This window comes from Lolium rigidum, chromosome 5, assembly GCF_022539505.1.
Source record: "Lolium rigidum isolate FL_2022 chromosome 5, APGP_CSIRO_Lrig_0.1, whole genome shotgun sequence".
NCBI lineage: Eukaryota > Viridiplantae > Streptophyta > Magnoliopsida > Poales > Poaceae > Lolium > Lolium rigidum.
The window spans coordinates 79,870,088-79,897,369 of NC_061512.1; the positions used below are offsets into that span (position 1 = coordinate 79,870,088).

Genomic DNA, 27,282 nt, shown 5'->3' on the forward strand with positions numbered 1-27,282 from the left:
GCAGAATCGAAAGACATGTTGAGGGATTGAAAAAAACTAATAAGGAGGATTGAAATGGGGGGGGGGGGGGGTGGCCACGTACCAGCGTGGAGGCTGCTGGCAGAGGTGGCGCCGCGAGGAGGCCGGCGTGCTCGATGCAGATGGAAGCATGTCCTGGTTTTTAACCTGGAGGAGGCGGCGGATGAGTTCTAGCCTCGTGGGGAGTTTCCACTCGTTGAATGTTGGGAGTTATTTGGTGCCTTCATGAGCATTTGTGAGGAGGAGGCCGCACGTCGGACCAGCCCACCAGCCCACGTATGAAGAATGGAGGGACGGAGCAACCTGAGCTGTTAATCAGATGACGTGGCTCGCTGTGAGACCAGCAAAATAGGGTTATCTATTAAGAAAGAGAAGATATAGCCATGAAGCGTATCCAAGAAGATTATGGGCCTCTTGGATTCACACAATTTTTTAAATGTAGCAACGAGAAAAGCACATGATTGCAGTGCCATGTCATTTTGAGTCCCCTATGATTTTGATTCGTTTGATTATGTCACAAAATCATTTTGAGTGGATGCAAAATTTTGTACTGTATAATATATAAAAAAATTGTACTGTATGAAATATGGTACAAATAATTCATCAGAAAAAACCTATCAATTATACGAATTAAACAACCAACATAGGAAAATAGCCAATATTCCATATCCCAATCCTCCAAAATATGAATAAAACTATAAAAGAGACATAATAAAAGGGCTCGAGCACATGAACTTGCCCAAGAAAAGAAAGGAAAACGAGGGACCTCTCTACCTTCTTCTTCCTCAAGCAGAACCTTCCTCTCGTCTCCCACAAACCCTTCTTCCCCAAGCCCAAGCAAACCGCGCGCCACCATGTTCCTCACCAGGTAACAATCGACATCGCCCCTTCTCCTTCACAAATTCCCGACCCACCGCTGGATTCCGCGCCGGCGGCGGCGGGGCTGTTTCTTCTCGTGAATTTTTCATCTTATTATTCCGGGATTAAATTCTGTTTCGCGCAGGACGGAGTACGACCGCGGCGTGAACACCTTCTCCCCGGAGGGGCGGCTGTTCCAGGTCGAGTACGCCATAGAGGCGATCAAGGTGAGTGATCCTGCCTGCCTGCCCCTCCCGACCACCCCTCTTTTGCTCTCGATCTCGGTTTAGATTTACGAATCGGTTTGTCTGCGCCACACGGGCGGCGGCGATGCGGTGGCTTCCCTGATGGAGTCCAGGGTTGTTTGGGGACGATCTTTGCGTTAGGTTGCCTGATTCGTGGTTGTAGGCTCTCACATCTTTGTAGTTTGCATATTTGCTAGGTTGATTTCAGCCACTGTATCCTTTGCATACGCATTTTCAGCTGCAACTAAGCTGTTTCATACCAGTTAATACTGCACTGGATATGCTCATATGAGTGATGGCTTTGCTGATCCTCATGCCTTTTGCAGTTGGGCTCTACTGCTATCGGGTTGAAGACCAAGGATGGGGTTGTTCTTGCTGTGGAGAAACGTGTGACGTCTCCGTTGCTGGTAATTTCTGTTGGCTCTCTACTTAATGATTCAAGTGTACTTTCGAAACTGAGTGGGACTGTTTTTCATTTTAGTGCCCAACTTCGATGCAATGATCCTAAATTCATATGCCATTGAACTTTGAGCTTTCATTCAGCGTCATGGATGACTTCTTATACTTAGTTTTTCCTTAGATAATCCTCTGCCCTCTTGGGGATTTTGTTTGAGGCTTCTTATTGCTGATTCCAATGTCTCAGTTGTTTAAATCTTGTTTATGTTCCATATAGACGTGTCTGCTGTTTGGTATCGGTGAATTGTGATGTAAAAGCCACATATCAAGTGTTGTTCGTTCACCATAATTAGACTTTTCCCCTCAGTTGTTGGTGTCCTCATCCTGTTATGCTGTATATATTATGGGTGACTCGCATAGATCAAACTTCGTAAATATGTTGCAACTTCCTGGAGATTTGATATTCACATCTGAGTTATAATTTTTCGTGACAACTAATTGGTCAAACCCTATGCACCATTTCTAATTGTGTCAACATTAAGATCATGAGTTTTTGCCAGTTTCTAGGTTGCCAGTTTTATTTTACTTGTTCCCTTCTCTCTATTTTATCTCACTTCTTCTATGGCTTTGCACCACTTTCAATCGTGTCAACATTAATAGCACGAATTTTTGCCTTGTATAGGAACCTAGCAGTGTTGAGAAAATTATGGAAATTGATGAGCATGTTGGTTGCGCCATGAGTGGCCTTATTGCTGATGCGAGGACATTGGTTGAGCATGCTCGTGTGGAGACCCAAGTACGTTTCTATAATCTTGTATACTTCATTCACTTTTCTATTCTTTTATATTTCATTCACTTTTCATTACTTATCTCTTTATCTTACTGTATGTTCATACTCAGAACCATAGATTCTCATATGGGGAACCAATGACAGTTGAGTCCACCACACAAGCTATTTGTGATCTAGCTCTTCGCTTTGGAGAAGGTGAAGAAGAGTCAATGGTGAGCATTTATTGCTATTACTATCAGAACACAACACTACCACTCGAGTTTCTGATTTCTACTTATTTGCTCCTGCAGTCACGACCTTTTGGAGTTTCTCTCCTTATTGCTGGTCATGATGAAAATGGTCCCAGTTTGTAAGTACCAAGCCTTACAATTTTACGAAAACATTCTTTCATTGGATTCAGAAAGTATACTTGCACCATTGTATTTGAATATGCTTTCAGTTTTTCTGGCATTTACTTCTACCTGCATGTTCCATTTCTGTTGTGACAACAAAGAATGATGTTACTTGCAGTAAGCAACTTATCTCGATCTTATGCAAGAACTTAGCTCCTATTGTTGATGCTATCAATTTTTCTCTTTTGTTATTGATACTGAGCTTGCTTAAGCCTTAGAGTCTACCTTCCTTTTACCCTAGTCCTAGTTTTGAACTTCCGAATCTTTACAAAGAGGTACCATAACCTGGCCTTTGGTTGTTCACTCCATAATATCAATAGAAGTTCCAAGGAATCCTTATATAGAGGATGTTAGTATGAATCTTCACAAAGGAGTACCAAAACTTGGCCTTTGGTTGTTCACTCCTTAATATCAATAAAAGTTCCAGGGCATCCTTATATAGAGGATGTTAGCTTATTATATGTCTTAACATTTTCCTAATGGACATTTCTGACTTGCTAACTTGTCCCTAATGTATTTCCTACCCAACTCTTGAAACAATTGTTTATGGGCTCCTTACCCTCCCCTAAGACTGGAGCTGCTGTACCTGATGCTAGGGCCAGCTGTACACAGTTTTATGCCTTATAATCAATAACTTCTGCAATGGCCATTCCTCTGGGGGAAATCTTTCATTATATTCTCCTATTTGTTACAAATAAGATTATCACTTATCTGTAGCAGAATGGTAATTTGACTGCCAACAAAAGATTACATGTTCCTTCACATTGTTGGGGTTTACAATGTGCTGATATTATTCTTTACATGTCAAAAATAGGAACCACTTTGCTTCCACCAAGTTAATTTGATGTGTGAGCTTCCAGCCACAACCAATATTGTAAAATTTTGTAGAACTGTGCTACCTCGGGCACGTGCCCCCGATATCATTCCGTGGGCACGGATTAAATATGGCAACCTCATGCACGCAGCCCACTGCCACTCAGGATTCATTTTGTTTTTCAAACTTTAAAATGCTTTATCTCTTGAACCATAAGTCGAAATTCTGATATGTTTTCACGGTTAGTGTTTTCGCGATGAGATCTTTGAAATTAGATCCTGTGTTGATATGTTTTGACAAAACATTTTACGAACTTAGTTGCCAGATTACAGTCACTTGGTCACCGAGTTATCCAAAGTTCGTTGCCAGGTTAAAATTACCATATTTTTTGAACAAAATTTAGAGTGGATCGAATACCCACTCTCTGAATATGTTGATCATTTCTATGCAAAAAAAAACACATGTAAAAATTATCTGGTAATTGTTAACTAGTAACCTGGTATTTATGTTATTTGAACCTGGCAACTTGGGGTGAAAAAAAATTCTGCAAAACATATTAAAATAGGATCTTGTTTTAAAGTCCTCATCAAAACGAACCAAGTGGTGAAGACGGATCATCAATCGGATTAACAGTTCAAGAGATAATTCATTTTGAATTTCCGAATCGTGAAAAAGATGCCCTGCATGCATGTAGTCATTGGGACTTCGGCTCTTATAGGCGCGCGATCTAAGGCCACCCGTCGCACGAAAAGGTTACGTGGGGCATGTGCCTTCAATAGAATGACCGAGTTTTATATTAGGGTAGGATATATTGTCAGAAAGATAAAGCTTCTTTAGTACTGCTACATCTTAAATTTCTTTAGTATTGAATATGAAGCTTCAAAATGCTCTCTTGCTTATAAGTTTGTATTTATCACATCTTCACCACATTCCCTGTGTTGTTGGGTATGGAAACAATTTTTCTACCCTCTTCCCTTTCGAAGAACAAATTAAGTAATATTCTGTACCAAGCCTCACGATACATTGTTGCATATTAGAATAGCTTCTTTTTGGAAGGCTATATTAGAAATTGCTAGGTCTAAAAGAAAGAACATTTACACCTCCATAATTGTTGAAGTTCGCTGTCTTTATTTTGCTTGCTTCAGGTACTACACCGACCCATCTGGAACCTTTTGGCAGTGCAATGCCAAGGCAATTGGATCGGGCTCTGAAGGTGCTGATAGCTCTTTACAGGAGCAGTTTAACAAGGTAAGAAAACAAGATCAAATGGCTCTGAACTATATTACACACTACTTAACACGATTTGTATATATGCAAAGGAAGTTTACATTCTTCTTAGCCAGTTGAAATGCTACCTCGATGGAAGCATATGGAATCTTCGGGACTTATATAGCTAAGAGGCTTGAAAGTAGCATGACTCGAATCTTCTGCAAAGAAAACCATTATGAACCACACCACCTTCTGCTGTATGTGGATACTTCCACCATTGTCTGTGTATCTGATGATTTAAGTTTCATCTGCAGGAGCTGACCCTTGAGGAGGCTGAAAGTATTGCTCTATCTATCCTGAAGCAGGTTATGGAAGAAAAGGTAAGACGTCTCGATCCAGTCTCATGTTTGTTATTTCAGTCTCTGAGAACCCCTGCCAAGTGTCTGGAGTTATTAAAATGCTATTTGCAACAGGTAACTCCAAACAATGTTGATATCGCCAAGGTCGCACCGAACTACCACCTCTACACCCCTGCCGAGGTCGAAGCAGTCATAGCACGGCTGTGAAAACAGATAAATCTTTATCTATGTCAACTCGGATTCATATACTCCTGCAGTCCTGCTGATGTGTGTTTGGCATCATTTTAATTAGCATAAGCACGATTGCTCTTTTGTCTTGACACTGATGTCTACCTCTTATCGTTCAATTTAAATCTGCTATCGTCAAGAAGTTATAGAGGCTTACAATATTTGTTGCCTCCACCGGTGAAGAGGTCGAACAGCCTTCTGTTTGACGTGAAGGGCTTGCACTCATGCAGCAACGGGTTGCAGTATTTTAATTGAGTAACAACTAACAACAGCTGTTCGTTCTCTGCTTCTTCAAACGTCAATTGTCCTGAATACTTTTTTTTTTGAGGATTCAGCAGCTCTTTATTGCCCAATAGTATAAGGAATTCAAAGTTCACCAGGGGGCTGATCCAGCCAAATCTGGCGTCCAATACTAGGAGAAACAAAACTACGAGCTACTAATGATCTTCAGAGTTAGAAGCTCTATTTTCATGCTTGAACAAAACCCCAGTGAAGCCCTTTGATCTGGCTTTGATCTCCTGGGTAATCATACTATAGCTGCCTTCATGGTCATCCTTCAAATTATTTATGACTTGCAAGCAATCCGAGGCCACTATCATGCACTGGACTTGGAGATCCTCTGTGAGGGCTAGTGCCTCTGTGCACGCCAACGCTTCAAGGTCGCTGGGTCAGAAATACTGGTGATTGTTAGAGATGATGCTCCTAGAAAGGACTCATCCTCATGCCTTGCACACAGCTTCCAAGGCACTATCGTCGCCGGTTTTCACCACGGCTAAACATTAACTTTTACATATCTCAATCCTGGAATTCGAGATGGAGAGGTCCCTAAGATAACTTTCAGCAATGCGGTGAGTCGATAGCGGGCTATGGTACTCCCCCTCAAAGATAATCTTTCTACATGCAAACCAGATAGCCCACATAGTCACCACCATTGTAGCAAATTCCTCCTTTGACAACAACTCCATCATTAGGAACAACCATTGTCTAGCCGATGGTTCTTCCGATCCTCATGTGTTGGACAATCTTCTCGTTAGCGTTAGCGAGTGCCCACACACTATCGTACGGTTGATCAAAGAACGTCGCTAGTCTTCACCACATATTGAACAACTACTGGTTTCAGCCATATGTCTATGGTTGCGGACATCACTAGTACGTAGCGACTGGTGTCCCAGGCGCCATAGAAAATTTTCAGCTTTGACGACACATAAACCTTCCATAGCCGCTGCCACTGATTCTCCTCTTCGAGTTGGAACCAGTCGAGCGTCCCTCCATCCAGTCTTCCCTTCTCCTCTTAGTATGGACTAGGAGACAATACGTCGATCTAACGGTCAAGACTCCAATTTTGTCATAGTGCCATGCCCAATGTCATCCATCCTGCTAGTGCTCATGTGAATAGATTGAATCACTTCAACACCCACGGGGAGGAAATGTTCCTCGAGTAGATCCACCTTCCAAGTTGCTGAAGTACTGTCAATAAATGATGCCAAATAAACCAAATGCTCCCTCTTCTTGTAGACTAGCGGCCTCAGCATGTGAGCGTGAGTTGCTTCCTACTTACCTATACGTCTAATAAGGTCTTGTTTCATTGCATCACGGCCCTCCACAACCGCTCTCCACACCTACGAGGGTGCCGAACCGAGAGTGGCATTGGTGATAATGGGTCGCCTTGTCTAAGCCCCTTCTTGGTCTGAAAGTGATTGCCAACGTTATCATTGACTTTTTTTTTGCCAACGTCATCATTGACTTCAATGACAACACTTCCTCCCGAGATGAAACTATGAATTAAAGCACGCCACTCGTCATAAAAATCTTTCATTCTAAGAGTCTACTAAAGAAAAAACCACTTAAACCTTATCATAGGTTTTTTTCAAAATCAATTTTAATAGTACACTGTTTAAAAAATTTCGATGTAGTCCGTGAACCGTTTCATGAAGGATAACCACCCCATCGAGGATATTAAACCCTTGCATAAAAGCAGTCTGAGAAAGACGGATCACATGATCAACCACCGAATTCAGCCTAATGGTAGCAACCTTAGTGGAAATTTTAAAGCTAACATTAAGGAAAGATAGCCGATATTTTTGGATCCTTTCTGCTTCATTGATCCGAGGCAATAAAATAATCTCACCAAAAAAACCAAACAAAACTAGTAGGTCAGACTTGATGGTATCCTAGAAAGACTTGTAAAACTCAGCCGAGTTGTGTTCCATTTGGAAAATAGATGCTAGAGTAGGTTGTGAACTTGTGATGATCTCATGAACAACCTGCTGCTTGAAGAGACGTGTGTGTTCCAGGGCTCAGATCAACCTTATACTTGTGCAGTGTTCTTGTGGATAGCCAGCTCCTCCTCACTGACACCCATTCCCCCCTTTCTTTCTCTCTCTTCCTCCACAGTTCCTGAGACTCTTCTCGAGAGCCCCAGGCCGGACTGAGGTCCTCGCCGGCGGCGCTACCGCCCGGAGATGGCTGAGGCGAGGTTCTGGAGGTAGTAGTGTATATACTAGGTTTAGACTTTGTCCCTCAGTGGCGTTAGGGAGTGGAGCACCTGATCTTTCCAGCCAGATCTGGTGCGTGCTGAGCTCGTGTTCCTCTGAGATGAGCATGGAGGTGACGAGATCGGAGATCTCCGTCAATAAGGCTGTTGCAAGCTTTGCCCCAGCGCGTCCGAGCTGCTTCTGGGGATGGCTAGGCTCCTTCTTCCTTGCAGAGCTCCAATGGTTGGAGTCCGATTCGAGGGGGATTAAGCCTGGGGGCTTGACCAATAATCTCGGTTTTATTTGGTGTTTCGAGGTGGAGGGAGGTGGTGATGTGAAGATGCTTCTGGCCGGCTGTGGTGGCGAGGAGAAGCAGCTTGGCAACACCGCAGCAGCCACATCCATCCATGGAGTTCGGCGTTTGGTCTGGCTGCTCCCGTTCTGGCCTGCCGTGGAGGCGAGGGGAAGGGGCGGCGCTCAGCCTGGTCGACATCTCCACCGAAACGTCGCTCCTGGGGTTGTCATCATCAACATCTCCGACCTGCGCGCTCTCTGTCTCTCTTGGCCGGCCAAGGGGGCGAGGGAGAGGATGACGAGGATCGTGCGGTGGTTGAGGTTTGGTGGTGGCGCCGAGGGCTTCTAGGGTATGCGCCCTTTGCAGCAGTTCTCAAGCGACGGCGATGGAGCGCTGGAGCTATCCTTGGCCGCGAGGGCGGTCCTGCTGCGCTCAGGCTTGACGACCTGAGCTTCTTCTCCCCCTTTCAGTGGGGGATCTTAGTGGATCTCGGCGTGGTGGTGAACGCTGCCGCTCCACCAAGTGGTTTTGTCCCCGGTGGGAGTGACGGTGGCCGCGCTAGGAGGTCGACGACCGACGGCGGTGAAGACGTACTCGATCGCGTTTCACGATCTTCTGTAGGGTGTTGTGTGCAAAAATTAGGGGCTCATGTGCTACTAATCTTCTATTGGGCTCCTTTCTGTAAATGTACACCCACCGCTGATGAATGCAGACTCTAGGTCCTTCGGGGCCTTTATCTTCTTTTTTTTTTTTAAAAAAAAAGCTCCTCCTCACTGCTCGACCTAGGTCCTAGGTTTGCTAAGTGACCATAGTGTTGTGTTTTCTTTGTGTTCTTGTGATGAACAGTGTATCCGTTGGTGAAATGGTTTGTGATCTATGATGAACATTGAATTGTCTGTTCAATTTCTATTACGCGTTTGGCTTCCTTCTTGTTTGTTCGACAGCACACCCTTATGCATGTTGTGGCAGTTAAGCTTACATGTGGGTCCTACATGTTCAGGTTACCACAAAGGGATTCACCCCCCTTTGGATGAGCTTGGGTTTCTTAATATTGTCTGTTCTAAATCCTTTCGTTTGGTGCTGCCAAGTGTTTTATGGTTTATGGTGTAAGACTGAATTGCATATGCTTCTTGTTGGCTTCATTTGATTTACTAATTCATTTACAGTTTATAGAAATGATCCGTCTATAGTAGTGTAATCATTTCCACAATAATGACATACAAACTATCAATCATTACATCTGTCCAAACTTGAGTATCACACGAGGTAAATATACAAAGGTAAATTTTAAAACATGTTAAATTACCAATCACAAGCCAGCGGCTCATGTTTGAAGGAACTGACAAGAAGACCTGCTTGTTATATTTACAATCACAAATATATACACAAGCTTTCTAAATAGAATCAAACATATGAACAACAAATTCCTTGTTTTGCTGGCTAACAATATTGACAAGGATCAATGCGATACAGACTAAGAGCACGCAATGCAAAGAGTGCTGAGTTAGAAAAGTGATGGTTAGAAGTGTGCAACTGAAGCGAAAGGGCGAAAGGGAGGCATTGTGCTGCAACTGAACCTAATTGAGGTCAATATCGACCTGCTCCGGGGTACCCCTCTCGCTTCGGTGTTCGACAAGTTCAGTTCCTAGCTGTCCTTTGTCCCCTGCGCCGAATGCATACAATTTGCCTGACTCTGTCAGTGCAAATGTATGTGCATTCCAGTATATGGAATTCGTAAGGCTGACATGCACCACCCTTTCATCGATTCTCTGCAAAGAGGTCACCAGCTCAGGGCTAAGGACATTGCTGTGCCTGTTATTACCCTGTATAAGGCCATATGGTAAATAAAACGATGATTGATTCAGAGGTAGAATATAAGTTACCAAGTACTGAAAGGACTCGTGTAAGCAAATCTGATTTTTCCACTTATTCTTATGCGGTAATAAAATAGGTTTACAACCATAAACCAATTGACACATTGTCATAAAGGTGAGTGGTCAGAAACATAAGATTAAACAGGACAAAAAATCACTCTGGTGCACATCTGAGTAGCGCCTTACAGCTCTGTGATGGCTAGCTTTCTATGGATTAAAACGGTACGCGATAAAACAAATTCCATTAGCAGAGCAACATGTAGCCTGAAAAGCTATTTTCAATTGATTTTTTTTAACTTTGATTGCATTTTATCTATTCATAATCTTATAAATTGTACTTAAACTTAATTAATTTGGATCAAAAAGATGATAAATACAAAATTAAGCTGAATTGCACGTTTCCATTAAGCACTTTGCTGGTGAGCGAAGATAGTGCCTAACCTCAATCGCAGTATTGTGGCCAAGGCTTGATGATTCACCACATCCAAACGAGTAAACATCACCTTTATGTGACACAACAAATGTGGTGTAATCTCCAGTTGCTACATGGACAGCCTTCACACTGCTCAAGGTCTCAACTACCTTGGGAACAGACTCACATTCCTCATTACCATGCCCCAAGCAGCCATAACGCCCCCATCCCCAAGTACAAACTCGTCCATCCTTGCCCACAACAGCAGCATGCCAAGCACCCGCAGCAACCACCACTGGCTGTATATTCAGGGTCTGGAATTGCTCAATCAACCTAGGGTATTTCTCATCACTTCGCGAGCCATGGCCAAGCTTCCCTCCTAAACCACAACCAACAGAATAAACAGACCTGCCACAAAATTGGGACCAATCATTAGAATACTGCATCATGTTAAGACTATTCGTTCATACCTAAACAAAGATGCGGTATTTCTGAGATCTAAATCATTCAAGATGTTCCAAAGCACAATAGGAAGTCATTGAAAATGTCAAGCCTATAATTATTGGTTAACTATAATAAGAAATTAATTTTGATCATCCAAAACCTTTTTCTAAAAGGTTATTGATGATACTCCCTCCGGTTCATATTAATTGACTCTAATATGGATGTATCTAGACACATTTTAGTTCTAAATACATCCATATTGAAGTCAATTAATATGAATCAGAGGGAGTATTAAATTATACATTAGAAAAATGAATTTAACATGGTGCACGAATCCTTCTTATAGACAATTAAACAACAACTGATTGCATTCCATAAAAAGATATACTGTTAACCTTGATTATCAATTAGATTCAATGTTGTAAGATTAATCAAATTTATATCACATACATGATCACATGTTACATGTTTGGGGTGAAAATCTTACATGCCACTTGGTTGGCATGCCAGAAGAAGGAGATAGCAGTAGCCTGCAGCTATCTGCACCACTGGAATGTCCTCAAGAGGGCCTGCGAGAAGATGAGGCTGTACATCGTTTGGCTCCGTTTGGTGACCAAGTTTCATGTCGCCACCCCAAGAAAATGTATATACACATCCCTCCCGAGATAACACAGCAGTAAAGAAGTTCCCTATTGCTGCCTGTACAATGTATATGTGCTTCAATGATTCCACCAACTGTGGCGTAGTCACAACCCTTGAACCTTGATTCCCATATTCTACCTCTCCAAAGGAATCCTTCCCAAATGCATACACCCTACCAGCATCACTAACGAGCATAGTACGCCCTGCTCCTGCTGCTGCCTGAATAATTCGAATACCCTGCAATGATCTGCAAGAGTACTAACAAATACTTAGCATTCTACTCAGACATTTGAGTCATGATTAGATTCATGATAACTGTAAACTTCAGAAGCACCTGATGGGACGTGGTCTCCACTCCTCTTCTAAACGGTCATGGCCAAGTTGGCCAGAGTTGTTGGACCCAAAAGAGTAAGCAGCGCCACTTGCTGTCACAGCGACGCTGTGGCCAGGTCCAGCAATTGCCTGAGATTTTTCTCGCCGACAACATGCTTCACCTAGAGTTATGAACCTAAGCACTAGCTTCCAGGTACCGCCGCAGCGCTGCTTAAACATTTCTTTTTCTTGTGTACCCATAGGCTTAAATATAGCACGATTCTGGCACATGTCGAAAGCCGCAAGCTCCGACATTGACAATAGGAAGTCAGGAGGGAAATTGGCAGGCTTCCTGAAGAATTTGCATGTTGCCTATCACAAGCACAAAGCTCATCAGTGGCAATATCAATTCTATCATGGAGAGAAACAACAAAATACTACTTGCCTCCAAGTGAGCGAGGTCCTCGGGTTCTAGATTGCATGATGTGAGGACATGGAGGACTATAGATGGGTTTGCAGCCAAGGGAAACTCCCCAGGAGCAGAATCACCAAGGCAATGACGCTGCGATCGTTGGTACGATTGCTGCAGTGGAGAAACGAGGGATAGTGTATCATCCACAATGAGGTGGAGGGGAAGAGAAGAGGAAGCTCCGCTGCTCGTCGTGGCATCCATATGCGACAGCTCTGACTTGCAGTGGATATGCTTTCAACTCGAACTTGGGGTGTTCCTGACTTGAGGCCTCAACACCAGAGTGCACTGAAGTACATGACCGTTCTGCAGTGTGAAATGCATTAATTTTTTATTTAACTGTGATGTATATCTACAATCATTCCCCTAACAAGCTCACAACCACTGCTCGTTTTTTTTATAGAATATACACCCAAATCAGAGAAGTGGATGAGGGTGAATCATCCAGCATAATTGTATATCATCGGAACCATTGCCAAGTCAACTGAATCAAACAGGGCACATCCTCTACAAACAAACCTGCAAAAATGACACTCAAATATAGATGCTCGGTAAATAAAGCCAGAAAAGGGAAGAAAAAAGCAACTCAGTCTCAAATAGTATCCAGAACAAATCAAGAGAACTCATGCCAGTTCAGTTGTGAGGCTTGCACCAAGACACGATTACATGAGAGGGGAAGGTTGATCCGAGGAGAGGACCATGGAGATGCACACTCCCAATCAACGACACCCCGAAAAGATCTAGCTTTCTTTAGTCGGATAAAAGGACAAAGGATCGGCCATATTTTGCTTCGATACTTATAGCAAGGAGAAATTGGGCAGGGCAAAAGTCCTCTTAACCACAATTCAAGAATCCATACCACCAAACACCACCAAGATGACCACCGTCGCTGCGATCGGCTCGGATGATCGAGGCGAAGGCCCGAATGCCGCCAACGATTAATCACGAAACTGTGCAAGAAACCATGAGAAATCCTTACCCCCTCAAGATAATCCACCTCCCTCTTGGCGGAGTCAGGAGACGAATTGAGCTCCGAGGGCGATGAGGATGAACGAGGTCATCGATCGAGCAGCTGGGAAGGAACGATGGTGGGGGTGGGGAGCGGATTTGTCCTCTCTCTCTCCTCTTGGTTGTGTGGGATGCTTTGGGCTTCCTCCGCCGGTTGCTTCTTCCTTCGCGCTGGGATGACGTGTCGGAGTGCTCCGGAGGCGTGTGTTTAGCCCGGTGCGGTGAATGAAGCGTGGGTAGTTAGGGGTGCCGCTCCTAGCTTCCCGAGAGGTCACTTTCCGACCCGTGGTTACTCTGAAAAGGATAACCATGAGAGCATCTCCAACTGCAGCCAAACTATATGGCGTAAAAAAAAAACTGTTTTCTATGGTGCGGCAGGCCTCTAGGAAATGCCACACAAAATTTTGCGGCATGAACAAAAAAAAAAAGAACCCTCTACGTAGCATCTTTGCGGCACACGCTCGGGCGTGCTGAAAACTCGAAGTTGCGGGCGAAGCCCAACTGTCGTCCTGAAACCTCACGCACGCGACCTGCAGCCTCTCTCCGCCACCCTCACCATCCAATTTCTGGCCATGTCGGGTGGATCCGCCACTCCCCCACCTTCAGTTCGTCCCCGCTCCTGCCATAGTTTCGTCGTCTTCTACGACCACCCCATTCGCAATCGTTGCAAACCCTAACCCCGCCATTGAATGCGGGCAGATGTCGGTGGCTCCACGCCCGCGCGCCACCGAAGTCTCGCATTCGCTTGGGCCACCGCCACGCGAAGCCGAAAAGGAAATCGAAGGCCGGTGACAAGCGCCTTGTACATCTGCGACAAATCTTCAGCAGAAAAATCAGTCTGTCGAATGTTGGTTCAACATTTTCACAAGACTACTACTCACAAGAATACGAACAATCAATGGGGAATGAAGTAGCATAGGGTTTTGTTGATGGAAGTGCGGGGAGATTGTCAAACTACACCATGCAGGAGGGCATATTGCTTTCCAGCATATGGAAGGTGGTGAGCATGGATGCGGTCGTCGACATCAACCAAGCGAGAGACACCTATTGGACTAGGATGAAGGAGTACTATGATACCCACAATAAAAGTGGAATTGAGCGTACGAATAAATCTCTTCGTGATCATTGGCCCACAATTCAAACCGATTGTCAAAAGTGGTCGGCATGTTTGGAAAGCGTTGAAGACATGAACCCAAGTGGTACTAATGATAATGATAGGGTAATACATTTTGTCTCTTCATATACTTAGCTAACCATTCGTTTAATCTTTCTTATTGGTGGTGACTATTTTTTAATTTTCATCTGTGTAGATTACCATTGCACAAAATTTGTTCAAGAGAAAAAACAAGAAGACCAAGAAGGTCAAGGTGGTGAAAGGCCGACCGTTTTCTTTACATCATTTTGGAAGGAGCTAGAAAATGATGAGAAATGGAGAAACTGTGAGGTGTTGGAAGTGCCAAGGGAAGGCAACAAACTAATGGAGATGCAACAATCATTGACGATCGTCAATCAAGAGATGAGGATATAAGAAGCAAGTGAAAGAAGAGAGGAAGGGCAACAAGGGCGGATACAATGACATCAAGAAGTCATTGGATGATATTGTCAATGTAATAAAGGAGGTGGCGAGAGGAGAGGAAGATTGCGATGATGAAGGAGGTAGAGGAAGCCCAGGTGACCGATGAGAGGAGGGCGGCGACCTAGGGGAGAAGGGTAGCGGCCGAGGAGAGGTTGGTGGCGGGGGGATCACCTATGGGAGGCATGGGTGGTGGCATGGCCAGAATGGGTGACATGAGTGCGCCTATGGGGCTTCCTATATGGGTGGCATGAGTGCACCTATGGGACCTCCTATGTGTGGCATGCCCAACATAGGTGGCATGCATGCATATATGGGAGCTTTAATGGGTGCCATGTGTGGCACTAGAGGCATGGGAGCTCCAATGGGTTGGTACATGGCCGCAATGGGTGTCATGGGTGGCTTTGGAGCTCCGACGGGTGACCGGGTGACGACATTGGCTCCTACACTATTTCCAACACCGCCGATGTGGCTGATGAAGATGATGCACTAAATGGAGCAACCAATGGACAATTTGAGGCGTGAGAATTTGTATTGTTCATGAAGTTGTGTCTACTTTGGTTGGGTCTCGTGAACTTGTCTAATTCAAACTATGTTAAGCTTTTGAACTATGTCAAGCTTTTGCACTATGCTATGATGGTTGATGACCCACAAGTATAGGGGATCGCAACGATCTTCGAGGGAAGTAAAACCCAAATTTATTGATTCGACACAAGGGGATGTAAATAATATTTATAAGCCTTAATAGCGGAGTTGTCAATTCAGCTGCACCTGGAAAAGCACTAGTAATAGGGATGATGAGAAAACAACAGTAATATGAGAGCAATGGCAATAGTAACATAGCAACAATAGCACAGAGGAGATGGCACCAGAAATATTCCAGTGCGGAGTTGACCGTAGAGCAATGGTGATGACAGAAGGACCGGGGTTGCCAGCTATCTACACTAGTGGTAACTCTCCAAATAACATGTGTTGGGTGAACAAATTACAGTTGGGCAATTGATAATTGTGAGGGCATGACAATGCATGCTATGATAAGATAAAGGTTACTGTAGTATTTAATTGGGCATTACAACATAATACATAGACCGTAATCCAACTGCGTCTATGACTAATAATCCACCTTCAGGTTATCATCCGAACCCCTTCCAGTATTAAGTTGCAAGCAACAGATTATCGCATTAAGCAATGTGTGTAAAGTAAACAATAGAATTATCCTTAGACAAAACATTATTGTTTTCTCCCTAGTAGCAACATCACATCTACAATCTTAGAAGTTATTGTCACTCTTCCGGAAATACTCCCTCTTGGAGATACATGCAACTACTTGATGAAGGTAACTACAAGTACCGGAGAGCATGCTAGATCTTAAATAACAGTAGTATGATAATATGATGAACAATCTGATCACAATTCCACAATTTATCGGATCCCAACAAACACAACACCAATTACATCATATGGATCTCAATCATGTAAGACAGCTCATGAAATCATTGTATTGAAGTACATGGGAGAGAGAGTACCAACTAGCTACAGCCGAGAACCCGTAGTACAGGGAGAAACTACTCACGAACCATCATGGAGTTGAAGTGGAGGCGGTGGAGTCAATGGAGATGGCTCCGGCGGTCAATCCCCGTCCCGGCGAGGTGCCGAAACAGGAACTTCTGACCCCCAAAACTTTTGTGGACGATGGCGGCGGCGACGGAAATTTTCATGGACGGAGGCTGGATGTTTTAGGGTTTTTACATCGAAGGGAATTTATAGGCGGAAGGGCGAGGTCGGTGGTCGCCTAGGTGGCCCACACCATGCCATGGCGCGGGCCCACCCTTGGCCACGCCATGGGGTGGTGTTGCCGCCTTGTGGTGCCACTTCGTCTCTTCTCCGGACTTCGTCTTTGATACGGAAAAATAAGATCTTCGGCTTTTGTTTCGTCAAGTTCCGAGAATATTTTTTATAAAACTTTTCTGAAATACAAAAATAGCAAAAAACAGGAACTGGCACTCTGGTATCTTGTCAATAGGTTAGTTCCGGAAAATGCATAAAAGTGCCAAAAAGTGTAGACAAAACATATAGAAATTGATGTAAAACAAGCATGGGGCATCAAAAATTATAGATACGTTTGCAACGTATCAATGGTGAACTTGGTGATGAAGCTATGATCTTAAATTTATATGTTGTGCTTGTCTTTACATTTGTATGAAGCTATGAAATATGTTCACATGTGGTGTTTGTATATATATACAAAGTTCGATGTGTTGCAGCGTCTAGCGGCGCCCATTTTTACGACGTTTGAAAAACTGCTCGTAGCCGGCAACAATTTTTGGGGCATCTGGATCGGCCACGGCTGGCTTCGTGCCGAAAACAGTGATATGCGCAGCCTAAACATGAAATATGACGCTGTAGTTTCCCGCTGATTTTGGAGATGCTCTAAGTTTTTTTTTGGCACAATAACGAAGCGATGGATGAACCCATTCGCTCCCCTTTCCGTGCAATTACGACCTCCTTTTTTTTTTTTTTTTGAAGTAAACGATATATATATTAAGCAAGCAAGCCGCCTCATTAAAAACCTTCCAGTCCCCTTAGGTACCCTGGTAAGGAAAAGAGTGCGTCAAAAACTTGCTGCCAACTGGTTACATTTTGGTTACATCGTTTAACAACCTGTCTAACAGGAAGCTAGGGGGATCATCGTCCCAAGTACAAGATGTTTTAGTAATAAAACTATGCCTAGCTAGCTCATGTGCAACTTGGTTTGCTTCTCGAGGGCAGAACTTAAACTCCACATTACCAATAGAGGCCACTTTGTCAACGCAGTCAGCGAAAATAGCCGAGCATTCATTCCACCAACGTTGTCCACCAGAGCAAGCTTCTATTGTTTCCAGGGAATCCGATTCAGCTATAAGACGATTACAGCCTAATGATTCTGCAAGCAATAAGCCTTCTCTCATGGCAGTCGCCTCCGCCATTGTTGCCGACGCCACATGCAATAATAGGATTGACTTTGCCGCCACAAACCGCCCTTCGTAGTCTCGTATTACTGCCCCAATTGCTCCCGCTCCCTCATCTAAATGATAAGCAGCATCGACATTAAGTTTCAAAACTCGCGCTTCAGGTCTGGTCCATATGGCATTACTATCCTGGCATCCGCTTGCCCGAGACCCTGCATGAGCTGTTATGGAGAGGATCGAGAGTTTGCATTTATAAGTCGGTGGCACATTTTCATTATGAGTACGCCTCCTTCGGATCCACCGGAGGTACCAAGCCGCCACCATGATCGTCTCCTTCCGATTGACCATAGATAGCCCTGAAAGATTGTTATCATTATCTCCGATCAGATATTCAAGAACTGCAGAACCTGATCTATCAATTGATGTAGCATCCTCAATAATCTCGGCCAGACCCAAGCTTTGCCAGATTTCCTTAGCAGCGTTACACTTAAATAAAAGGTGTAGTACATCTTCCGGTCCTGTCCGGCATATGGGACATTCTCCACTAGAACCAATATGTCTGTTGGCTAAGATACTTTTGAGAGGAAGAATACCATGCAAGGCCCTCCAAATGAAGATTTTAACTTTCCCGGGGATCTGTAGTTTCCATAAGATACGCCGGACGGGATTCGTAGCCGATGTTCCTGGTGCAGACAAACCCGCAGCTATCCCACTAAATTGGTGTTTCCATTGACAATGATATGCTGAACGCACGGTAAAACAGCCATGCTTAGTAAGGGACCAACCAACAAAGTCTGAAAACCCATTGGGGTTTAAGGGTATTTGCAAAATTCGGCCAACATCCACCTCATTGAATATAGAACTAACCAAGCCCTCATCCCACTGGCCTGTAGTCGGGTCGATTAATTCAGAGACTTTAGTTAACAATTACGACCTCCTTGGTTTTTGCACGCGTTTGATTCCCTTTTAATATGATTTTCTTGTCGTCTGTTTCCGCTAGTTCCGTTTGTTTAATTCCCTTTTTGGTGCACATAAATTCAAAATTTTACAATTTCATTTGTTTTCTGTCCTTATTGGCGCGCAAAAAATTCAAATTCATTCAACTCCGTTTATTTTCTATGCATCCTTTTCGGCGCAAAAAAATCATTTTTGTTACAAATCCCTTTTTTGGAATAGCAAAATTTTAGGGTAAATAAAAAATTAGGGGAACATCACGAACAAAACATCCACTTTCAAAAAAAAGGAACTACAACTTTCATCATGAACAAACTCCACTCTCTCCGCACGATGCGGTGGCCTCTCTTGTCCCTTCTCGCCTATCCCCTCTGATGACGCTGGGAATCCAAGTGCAGAGTGTTGTGTCAGCGGAGTATTTCCCTCACAAGGGTGACTCGAGGGTTTATATCGAACACTCGGGCAACTAGATGAAAGAGTATTCTCTTCTCTCTTCTTCAAGCAATCCTGCAAGTAAAGTAAATGCCTTGTGTCCCAAACTTAACCGTGTGGTTGTCAAGCACAAAGTTTCGTGTAAGTAAATAATACATATAGTAATAAATCAAGTAAAAAACTAAACTAGATGAAATAACTAAGTAAAAATTGTAAAGAGGTTGACAGTTTTGGTGTTTTGGATGCAAATAAGAAAAATAAATATTTTTGTATTTTCAGAATAAAATAATGCAGCAAATAGAAAACAATGTAAAAGAAATATAAATGTGTTTTAGATAATAAAAAGTGGTCCGGGGTTTATGGGTTCACTTGACTATTCAATCGTAAAGTTGTATTGGACAAAAAAGCAATTCATCATTGAGATATGAAGGTACAAATAATATTATATATAAGATCAGAATTAATATGGGCATCACGTCTTAACATAGAGATGATGCAACACATCCATATTATGCTTCACAAGAAATAAACTTCATCAATCTTGTATTAAGAATTAACAGAGCATAGCAATAAGTACTTTGACATGAAGTTTGAATATCAAATATGTTACCTTGAACAAACAAGATCATCATTGTTGTCACATGACGAACATAGCACATGAATTCACTTAATCCCTAGTGAGGTAGCAAAAGAAAGGCAAAACCATAATAGATCATGAACATATTGTCACTATCCAATCACTAAAACCTTGCTACTCCATCTAACACACACATAACCCCACACACGCTCTTGCATAGATGTTGGATCAGAACATAAACTTAAGAACGGGGTACATAATATGCATCTATCAATACATCTCACAATATGATAAGATCAGATCTCTTAAAACAATATCATAGAACAAGGATCCACCACATAGGTATTACAAATATGACCATAATCATGATAGGTAGCTCATATGGCGGTAAGTACTATGAAGAACATGAGAGAAATAGATCAAGCTACTGCCACAAACCCATAGTCTAGAGGTGGACTACTCCCTCTTGATCATGGTGATGATGATGAAGATGTTGGAGAAGGTGGAGATCCCTCCAGCGGTGATCCCGGCTGAGTTTCCCCTCCAATCTTCTCTGCAGCAGCCTCTATTTTAGTGTTTCTATCTTTTTGCGGCGCTCTTCTCCTGAGAACTCTTCGGGGCCATATATATAGGACTTTTAGGGAAAAATACGTCGGTTTGTGGAAGAATTAGGGCAAAACGGACGATCGACGGTCGGACGGAGGTGGGTGGCATGGCCAGACTCTTGGGCCACAACACCTGGTCTCGTTTGGCCCTCGGGCCTCTCCGAGTGTGTTTCCGGGGTCCATGATGTTTCTCCCAGATAAAAAAATGATGCTCCAAAAATCCCAGGTCAATTTGACTCCGTATAGGTCTCTGAAAGTGAAAAATACGCGAAACAGGGTATTCCTGTTGTGCCGGGTTATGAACCAAATAAAGGGGATCATTGGTAAATCCCCATAAATCAATGTAAAACATGGTATTATCATCATATATGTTGCAAATATGTGGGAATTCAATATGATAAAGGACAAAGTTCATGTATGCATTTTACATGCATCAACATCCCCGAGTTTAACCTATGCTCGTCTCGAGCATGAAGGTGATAAAACTAACATGAACTTTGGAGTTTATAATATATATATAGCTTCTAAATAATCAATCAAAGTATCACAATGTTCAATCAATAGAGAATGACAACTTTTACATTCTACATAACATGCATAAAAGTAAATAGCATTGTAAGTAACATGAATGAAAAGTATTATGAATCGTAAAGCATGCTTGGGAAAAATCCTATGAAACAGTTGGAAGATTCTTTGTCTTCTCTTTTCAGGGATATTTCTTTTGAATCTTGGACACAAGAAAGTAAGCAGGGGAATGTATGTGCTAAACCTCCAACAAAATAAAAAGTAGAGAGAATAAAATATGGTTTTGAGCTATGCAATTCATGTCAACAATAATAATAAGGATGGGGTACCAGGTATCTCATATATAAAGATGTCTATGTGTCATGAGTTTGACCTCTTATGAGTAAGTGTTGCCTCATTTTTTTGAATGCTAAAGACTACACCTCTTGCTAGTCAACTCCGAGTTTCCAAGACCTTTATACATACATGGTTTTAACCAAGTGTCGCAATGGGGTACCTTCATGCCACCTGTACAAAGGACCAAAGGAGATGTGCATCTCAACTATAGGCCATCCATACCGGGACAACATGAACAACCGACGTTGAGCATCCTCTCTAACTCTCTCTCTCACTTTTTCTCATACTCTTTTTGTTTCTTTTATCATACTCTTTTTTCACACAACTCTTTTTTCACTCTCCCTATTGAGGATGCTCGTTACTGAAATTTCCACCATGATTAGGCATGGCTTCGGTTAGCGGCACATTGCTCTTCTGTAACAATGCATGCTTACTTGCTTAAATAACCTCTACTTATTTCACAAGAGATAGCCATCAACAAAACAAATGATGATCAACGCAGGGTGCAATACCCCAAAAGTGCAATGTTGAAAGACTTCCCCAGTAAACATGGTTACGGTCTAGCTCATTACTCATAATCAGTCAAACCAACAACATGCATAGTGGTATTTCCTACCAAACCTTACTTTCTATGAGCTTTAAATTACACAAAAAGGAAATTTTGAAAAGGTTGGAGGAAAAACACACTCACATTATACTTGGAATAGCAAGTGCTATGTAGGTAGGTATGATATACATTAGATTTGAGTAGAGCTTGGAAACAAGTAGATACTTGTGTAAAAATTCAAATCTTTTGGCTAGCAAGAGATCTAAAATCATGCAATAGTATCCATAGACTATTCATTCATCATAAAACAATGATAACTAAAGTTAAACATCTATGTATACTAGCAATAAGTAGCACTGAATAAGCCATATAACAAATCATCACTCAATAGAGTATGTAAAACTAGAGATACAATACACAAAATAAATTTTAGCTTTTAGGCATTCCTTCTTTTCTTTTTAAAAGCATGCAACTTATTTTACTTTGAACATTCGGAGATAAAGAGTTTGGTCCAGTAGCTCATGCATATGCATTATAAACACTCAATATGACGGTACTTTCATAAAATAAAACAAAACTAGACAAATAAAACAAGGACGCTTCAAGTTTTTGCGAAAATTCTATGTTGCTAAAAAAACAGAGTTTAGAGGTGCTCAAACCAGAACTTTTAAAATGAGTCCAGTGGGTTTGCATGGGCAAACCCAATCTTATGATTTTCATCATACTTGAATCATTTTAGTGTGATGTTTCTCCATTCCCTATGAAAAAATTTCAACACAAACTTTTACTGCCCATTCTTTTGTATAAGTGGCATTAGAGGTAAAAAGAAATCATGCTTGCTCTCAATAATAAAATTATATCTTCATGAAACAGATATCACATAATGTTCTACTCATTCTAGCATATCAAAAGATCTAATTAAAAAATCAATTTGATACTCAAAAGAATGGATCTAACAAAGCAAGACAGAATCTGTCCAGAATTTTTGCTATAGCAAAACTGAATTTTTAGTACGACTTAGACACCTCAGAAACTTAAGACATAAAAATAGAGAATGAAAAGTTGCAGATACAGTATTAAGGAAAAAAATTAGGAGCTACCAGTAAGGATAAAACAATTTGTGCACTAAAAAGTACAACGCAGAAATCAGCAACTCCATATTATGTTTGCAACTTTAAACATCCAAACGGGTAAAAACTTGATACTTTATTTAAAAACAAGAGAGCAAACTAAAAGAAAACTAGCATTATACATCAAGCATCCAAAAATAAAAAGAACAAATAAAAACATCTCGAGTTGTCTCCAGTAAAGCGCTTTCTTTATAGTCTTATAGCTAGGCTTACTTACTTGATTCAAGTGACATATGGATATTATGTGGTAGCATAAATGCTACCTTCTTCTTCCTTGGAAAGTGTTCCATACACTTCTTATGAGGGAACTGAAACTTAACATTCCCTTCCTTCGAATCAATGATATCCCATGTTGTTCTCATAAAAGGTCTTCCAAGGATTATAGGACTACATGTATTTCTCCCCATAACAATGGAATCAATAGGTACATATGTCATATGCAATTCAACCATAACATCTTTTACTTTGACTATGGTTTTTTTGGTTGAATCATCAGTAAGCAATAAATCAATAGAGCAGTTTTCCATATTTTTAAGGTTGTGTAATTCATATAGCTCTTTTGAGATAACAGAAACACTAGATCCAAGATCAAGAATAGCATGGTGTGTTTCTTTGTCAATAGATATTAAAATCTTGGGAATCCACACATCCCCAAGCTTAGGTGGTATCATGCCTCATTATTATACCTATGAATCTTTTGTTTAATAACATAGTTAGCAATATAAGAACCAAAACTAGCTTGATTAACATTGATAGTGGGATCTGTACCAAAATTATCTAGTATAGCAATCAATTCATTCAAGCTACATTTATCAAGATCCAAGAGTGGTTCCCTAGATTCACTAAGAATTTTAACTTCTTCAACATGTTTATCATTGGCAAGCATAAGAGTTTCTTTTTCATCCATAGCATTCAAAGTTTCCCAAGATTTATCTATAACTTCTTGCACAAATTTAATTGTCTCTTCATGGCTCTTTTGTTGCAAGATATTTTTAAAATAGATAACTTCTTGTGTTAAGAGCTCAACTCTATCAATCAAAGCATCTTGCCTTTCAAATTTTTCTATGAATTCTTTATTCAACTCTTTTTGTGAAGTAATAAAAGATCTAATGGTGTTTTCTAATTCATTAGAGTTATTACCTCTAGCATATTTGTTGGGCACATAAGGGGCCGGCCATAGATATTGTTGTAATAGTTCCCATACCCATTGTTGCCAAAGTTTCTTATAAAATTAACATCCACATTTTCATTGTTGTTGCCAACTAAATCTTGTAAAGGGACATTATTATTACTTTGTTTAGCGATGTAAGCAAGGACGATGGCATCAATTTTATTAGATAAAGGATTTTATTTTACAATTGAATGCACTTTCTTTGTGGGATTAGGTGCCCTTTCGGTATGCCATTGACTATGATTATGCAACTTACTTTCTAATATGGTTTTAGCTTCGAGCACGAGTTTTTTCCCATAAAAGCACCTCCCGCGGTAGAATCTATCATGCTTCTAGACATTATGTTTAACCCATTATAGAAAGAGTGTAGGATAGTACATTCATTAACTCCATGTGATGGGCAAGTTCTAAGCATGTTTTTAATTCTTTCCCACATTGTTGCTATGTGAAACAAAGGATGGGGGAACGCTCGACACCCCTTAGGGTTGGCGTTGGGTTTATATTTATAGTGTACGAGATGTACAAGGATTACAGGTACAATACGGAGGCTACCATATATACGGTCTAACACCCTCCCTCAATCTTAACCGTGTCATCGAACATCTAACAGGTTAAGATTGCGCCTACAACCTTGAAACAAAGGTAAGGACAGTGGCTTTGTGAAGATGTCAGCAAGTTGATCTTTAGACGAAATGAACCTCATCCGAAGTAGCTTTTGTGTAACACATTCCCTCACAAAGTGATAGTCAACTTTGATGTGTTTCGTTCGGGCATGGAACAACTTGGATTAGATGACGAGATACGTAGCACCGATGTTGTCACACCAAAGAACGGGAGGCGAGTTTGCGGAACACGCAACCCTCGCAGTAGACACTGTACCTAGATCAGCTCAGCTGTGGCGTCTCCTACAACTTTATACTCAGCTTCAGTACTACTCCGAGACACGGTAGCTTGCTTGCGAGCACTCCAGGCGATCAAATTAGGACCAAAGAACACTGCATATCACCCCGTTGATCGCCTGTCATCAGGATTCCCAGCCCAGTCGCATCGGAGAAAGCGAGAAAGCAAACTCGAAGAAGAGGAGCATAGGCGCGGTCCAAAAGACGGCGTGTGGCGTACATAGCGCAAGATGCGCTTCATAGCTGTCCAATGAGGATCACGAGGAGCATGTAGAGTGCTGACAAACACGGTTCACCGCATATGAGATATGCGGGCGAGTAAGGGTCAAATCTGCGAGACCACCAACCACCTTTGCGGTACTACGCAGCATCCTCGGAGGAAAGAAGTGTACCATCAACGAAGTGAGCAGCTCGAGATGTAGACATCAGTGTAGACGCAGGCTTACACTGAAGCATACCAGCACGCCGTAACAGATCATGGGAGTACTTCTGCTGAGTAAGGGAGAGACCAGTATCATCATGAGTAACCTCAAGACCAAGGAAAAAATGTAGTTTTCCAAGATCCTTCACAGCAAAAGCATCACCAAGGGAGGAGATCAACCGATCCGTGGCGACAACGAGATGAGCGACCAGAATGATATCATCCACATAAACCAGAATGTACATAGTGACTTACGGGCCCGAAACGAGAAACAAAGATGTATACTGTTGTAGAGGGAACAAAACCATGAGCACACGGAGCTGCACCAAGACGGACGTGCCATGCACGGGGGCTGCTTGAGGCCATAAAGTGCCTTGACAAGGCGACACGGATGATGCGGGACGAGTCGGATCGAGAGAATCCGAGGGGGCTGCCTCATATAAACCTCCTCCTCAAGAACACCATGAAGGAACGCATTCGGAACATCAAGTTGGCGAAGAGCCCAACCACGGGTGACACTAAGGAGAGCGAGAATCTGAATAGTGGTTGGCTTGACAACATGGCTGAAAGTGTCCTCATAGTCAAGACCATGGCGTTGTTTAAACCCCTTAGCGACTAGACGCGCCTTGTATCTCTCAATAGAACCATCGGCATGTCGCTTCACCTTGAATACCCACTTGCGAGTCAATGATGTTGACACCAGATCCGGGAGGAACAAGGGTCCATGTATCATTCTTCGAGAAGAGCACGATACTCCGAGTTCCATAGCCTTGCGCCAATGTGGAATTTGCAATGCGGCGGTATAATGGCGAGGCTCAACGGTTGGATCCGCAACGGCTTGAGATAAACGAGGCGGCAAGCCAAGCAACCACTAGTAGGAAAAGCCTCATCGGTGGCGCACCAAAAATGGATTACGTGGCGCATGGGAGGTGCGCCACGAAACGTCGCCACAAAAATAAGGTTTACGTGGCGCACCTGCCCATGCGCCACGAGAACTAAGGTTTACGTGGCGCACTTGTTCTTAGGTGCGCCACGGAAAAGGGTGCGCCACGAGAATTGGTTCTAAGTGCGCCACGGAATTTGCTTGTATTATACACGATTTTGTGCTGCTTGCTATACATATGCGGTTTATACACGGCAATACGGATACACAATACGGATACACGGGTTATATACGGCAACATTCGAGATATAATATAAATATCATGTACATTGCACGAGATATAACATAGACATCATCATCACATTACTTAGAGCCCGATCGAGATACATATATAGTGGCAAGTGTCAAATGTTTTGCATACAACTCTTAATTCATACAAAATTCACAATTTCGAGATACAAAGTAGTCTTCATCCGGTTCCTCCTTTGCTCCATCATCTCTACCCACCAGGGCTCGCTTGCATCGGGGTCCTTCATCCGAGTTCCTACTATGATGAAAATGGAAGAAAGTGAGACCAACAAGTCCGATGCACAAGAGAAATGGAATAAATGCCTCATACATTGTTGGTCAACACAAATATTAACATTCGGGGACGGTGTAAGTGAGACCAAGTCCGATGCACAAGAGATTGATATTTGTGCTATCTTACCAGACTCACTTACGCCGCCCCAGAGTGTACGGTGACCAAACATTTTAATCATCGGCATTTTGAAAATCTCAAAGCAAATGGAATGACAAAATGGAATAAGTGCCTCATACATTGTTGGTCAACACAAATATTAACATTTAGGGATGGTGTCAGTGAGGCCAAGTCCGATGCACAAGAGATTGATATTTGTGCTATCTTACCGAGCTCACTTACGCCACCCCCAAGTGTACGGTGACCAAACATTTTAATCATCGGCATTTTGAAAATCTCAAAGCAAATGGAATGACAAAATGGAATAAGTGCCTCATACATTGTTGGTCAACACAAATATTA

General features: G+C 42.4%; 2 protein-coding genes across 2 annotated transcripts; one reads left to right on the top strand and one right to left on the bottom strand.

Annotated features, from left to right (window-relative positions):
- The first annotated feature begins 787 nt into the window (after positions 1-787).
- LOC124652520 (proteasome subunit alpha type-5) lies at positions 788-5,465 on the top strand. The gene is made up of 9 exons (XM_047191542.1): positions 788-886; positions 1,022-1,103; positions 1,448-1,528; positions 2,200-2,313; positions 2,418-2,519; positions 2,598-2,656; positions 4,659-4,761; positions 5,037-5,102; positions 5,196-5,465. Exons 1-9 carry the CDS (start codon positions 873-875, stop codon positions 5,286-5,288), a joined length of 714 nt encoding a protein of 237 aa, XP_047047498.1. The 5' UTR covers positions 788-872; the 3' UTR covers positions 5,289-5,465.
- A 3,884-nt stretch (positions 5,466-9,349) lies between these two features.
- Positions 9,350-13,455, bottom strand: LOC124652135 (ultraviolet-B receptor UVR8-like). The gene is made up of 6 exons (XM_047191160.1): positions 13,211-13,455; positions 12,208-12,537; positions 11,785-12,134; positions 11,296-11,697; positions 10,394-10,772; positions 9,350-9,901 (listed from the first exon to the last, which is right to left on the bottom strand). Exons 2-6 carry the CDS (start codon positions 12,433-12,435, stop codon positions 9,656-9,658), a joined length of 1,605 nt encoding a protein of 534 aa, XP_047047116.1. The 5' UTR covers positions 12,436-12,537; positions 13,211-13,455; the 3' UTR covers positions 9,350-9,655.
- Positions 13,456-27,282: the final 13,827 nt, after the last annotated feature.

What these genes read in the sequence shown, in the direction of transcription:
- LOC124652520 (XM_047191542.1), top strand. An exon ending in ACGCCATAGAGGCGATCAAG is followed by an intron (nt 1,104 to 1,447) that starts GTGAGTGATCCT and finishes TGCCTTTTGCAG; the next exon opens with TTGGGCTCTACTGCTATCGG. An exon ending in TACAGGAGCAGTTTAACAAG is followed by an intron (nt 4,762 to 5,036) that starts GTAAGAAAACAA and finishes TTTCATCTGCAG; the next exon opens with GAGCTGACCCTTGAGGAGGC.
- LOC124652135 (XM_047191160.1), bottom strand. Translation starts at nt 12,435, where the DNA reads ATGGATGCCACGACGAGCAGCGGAGCTTCCTCTTCTCTTCCCCTCCAC. An exon ending in TGGAGACCACGTCCCATCAG is followed by an intron (nt 11,698 to 11,784) that starts GTGCTTCTGAAG and finishes GTACTCTTGCAG; the next exon opens with ATCATTGCAGGGTATTCGAA. An exon ending in GCATGCCAACCAAGTGGCAT is followed by an intron (nt 10,773 to 11,295) that starts GTAAGATTTTCA and finishes ATTTTGTGGCAG; the next exon opens with GTCTGTTTATTCTGTTGGTT.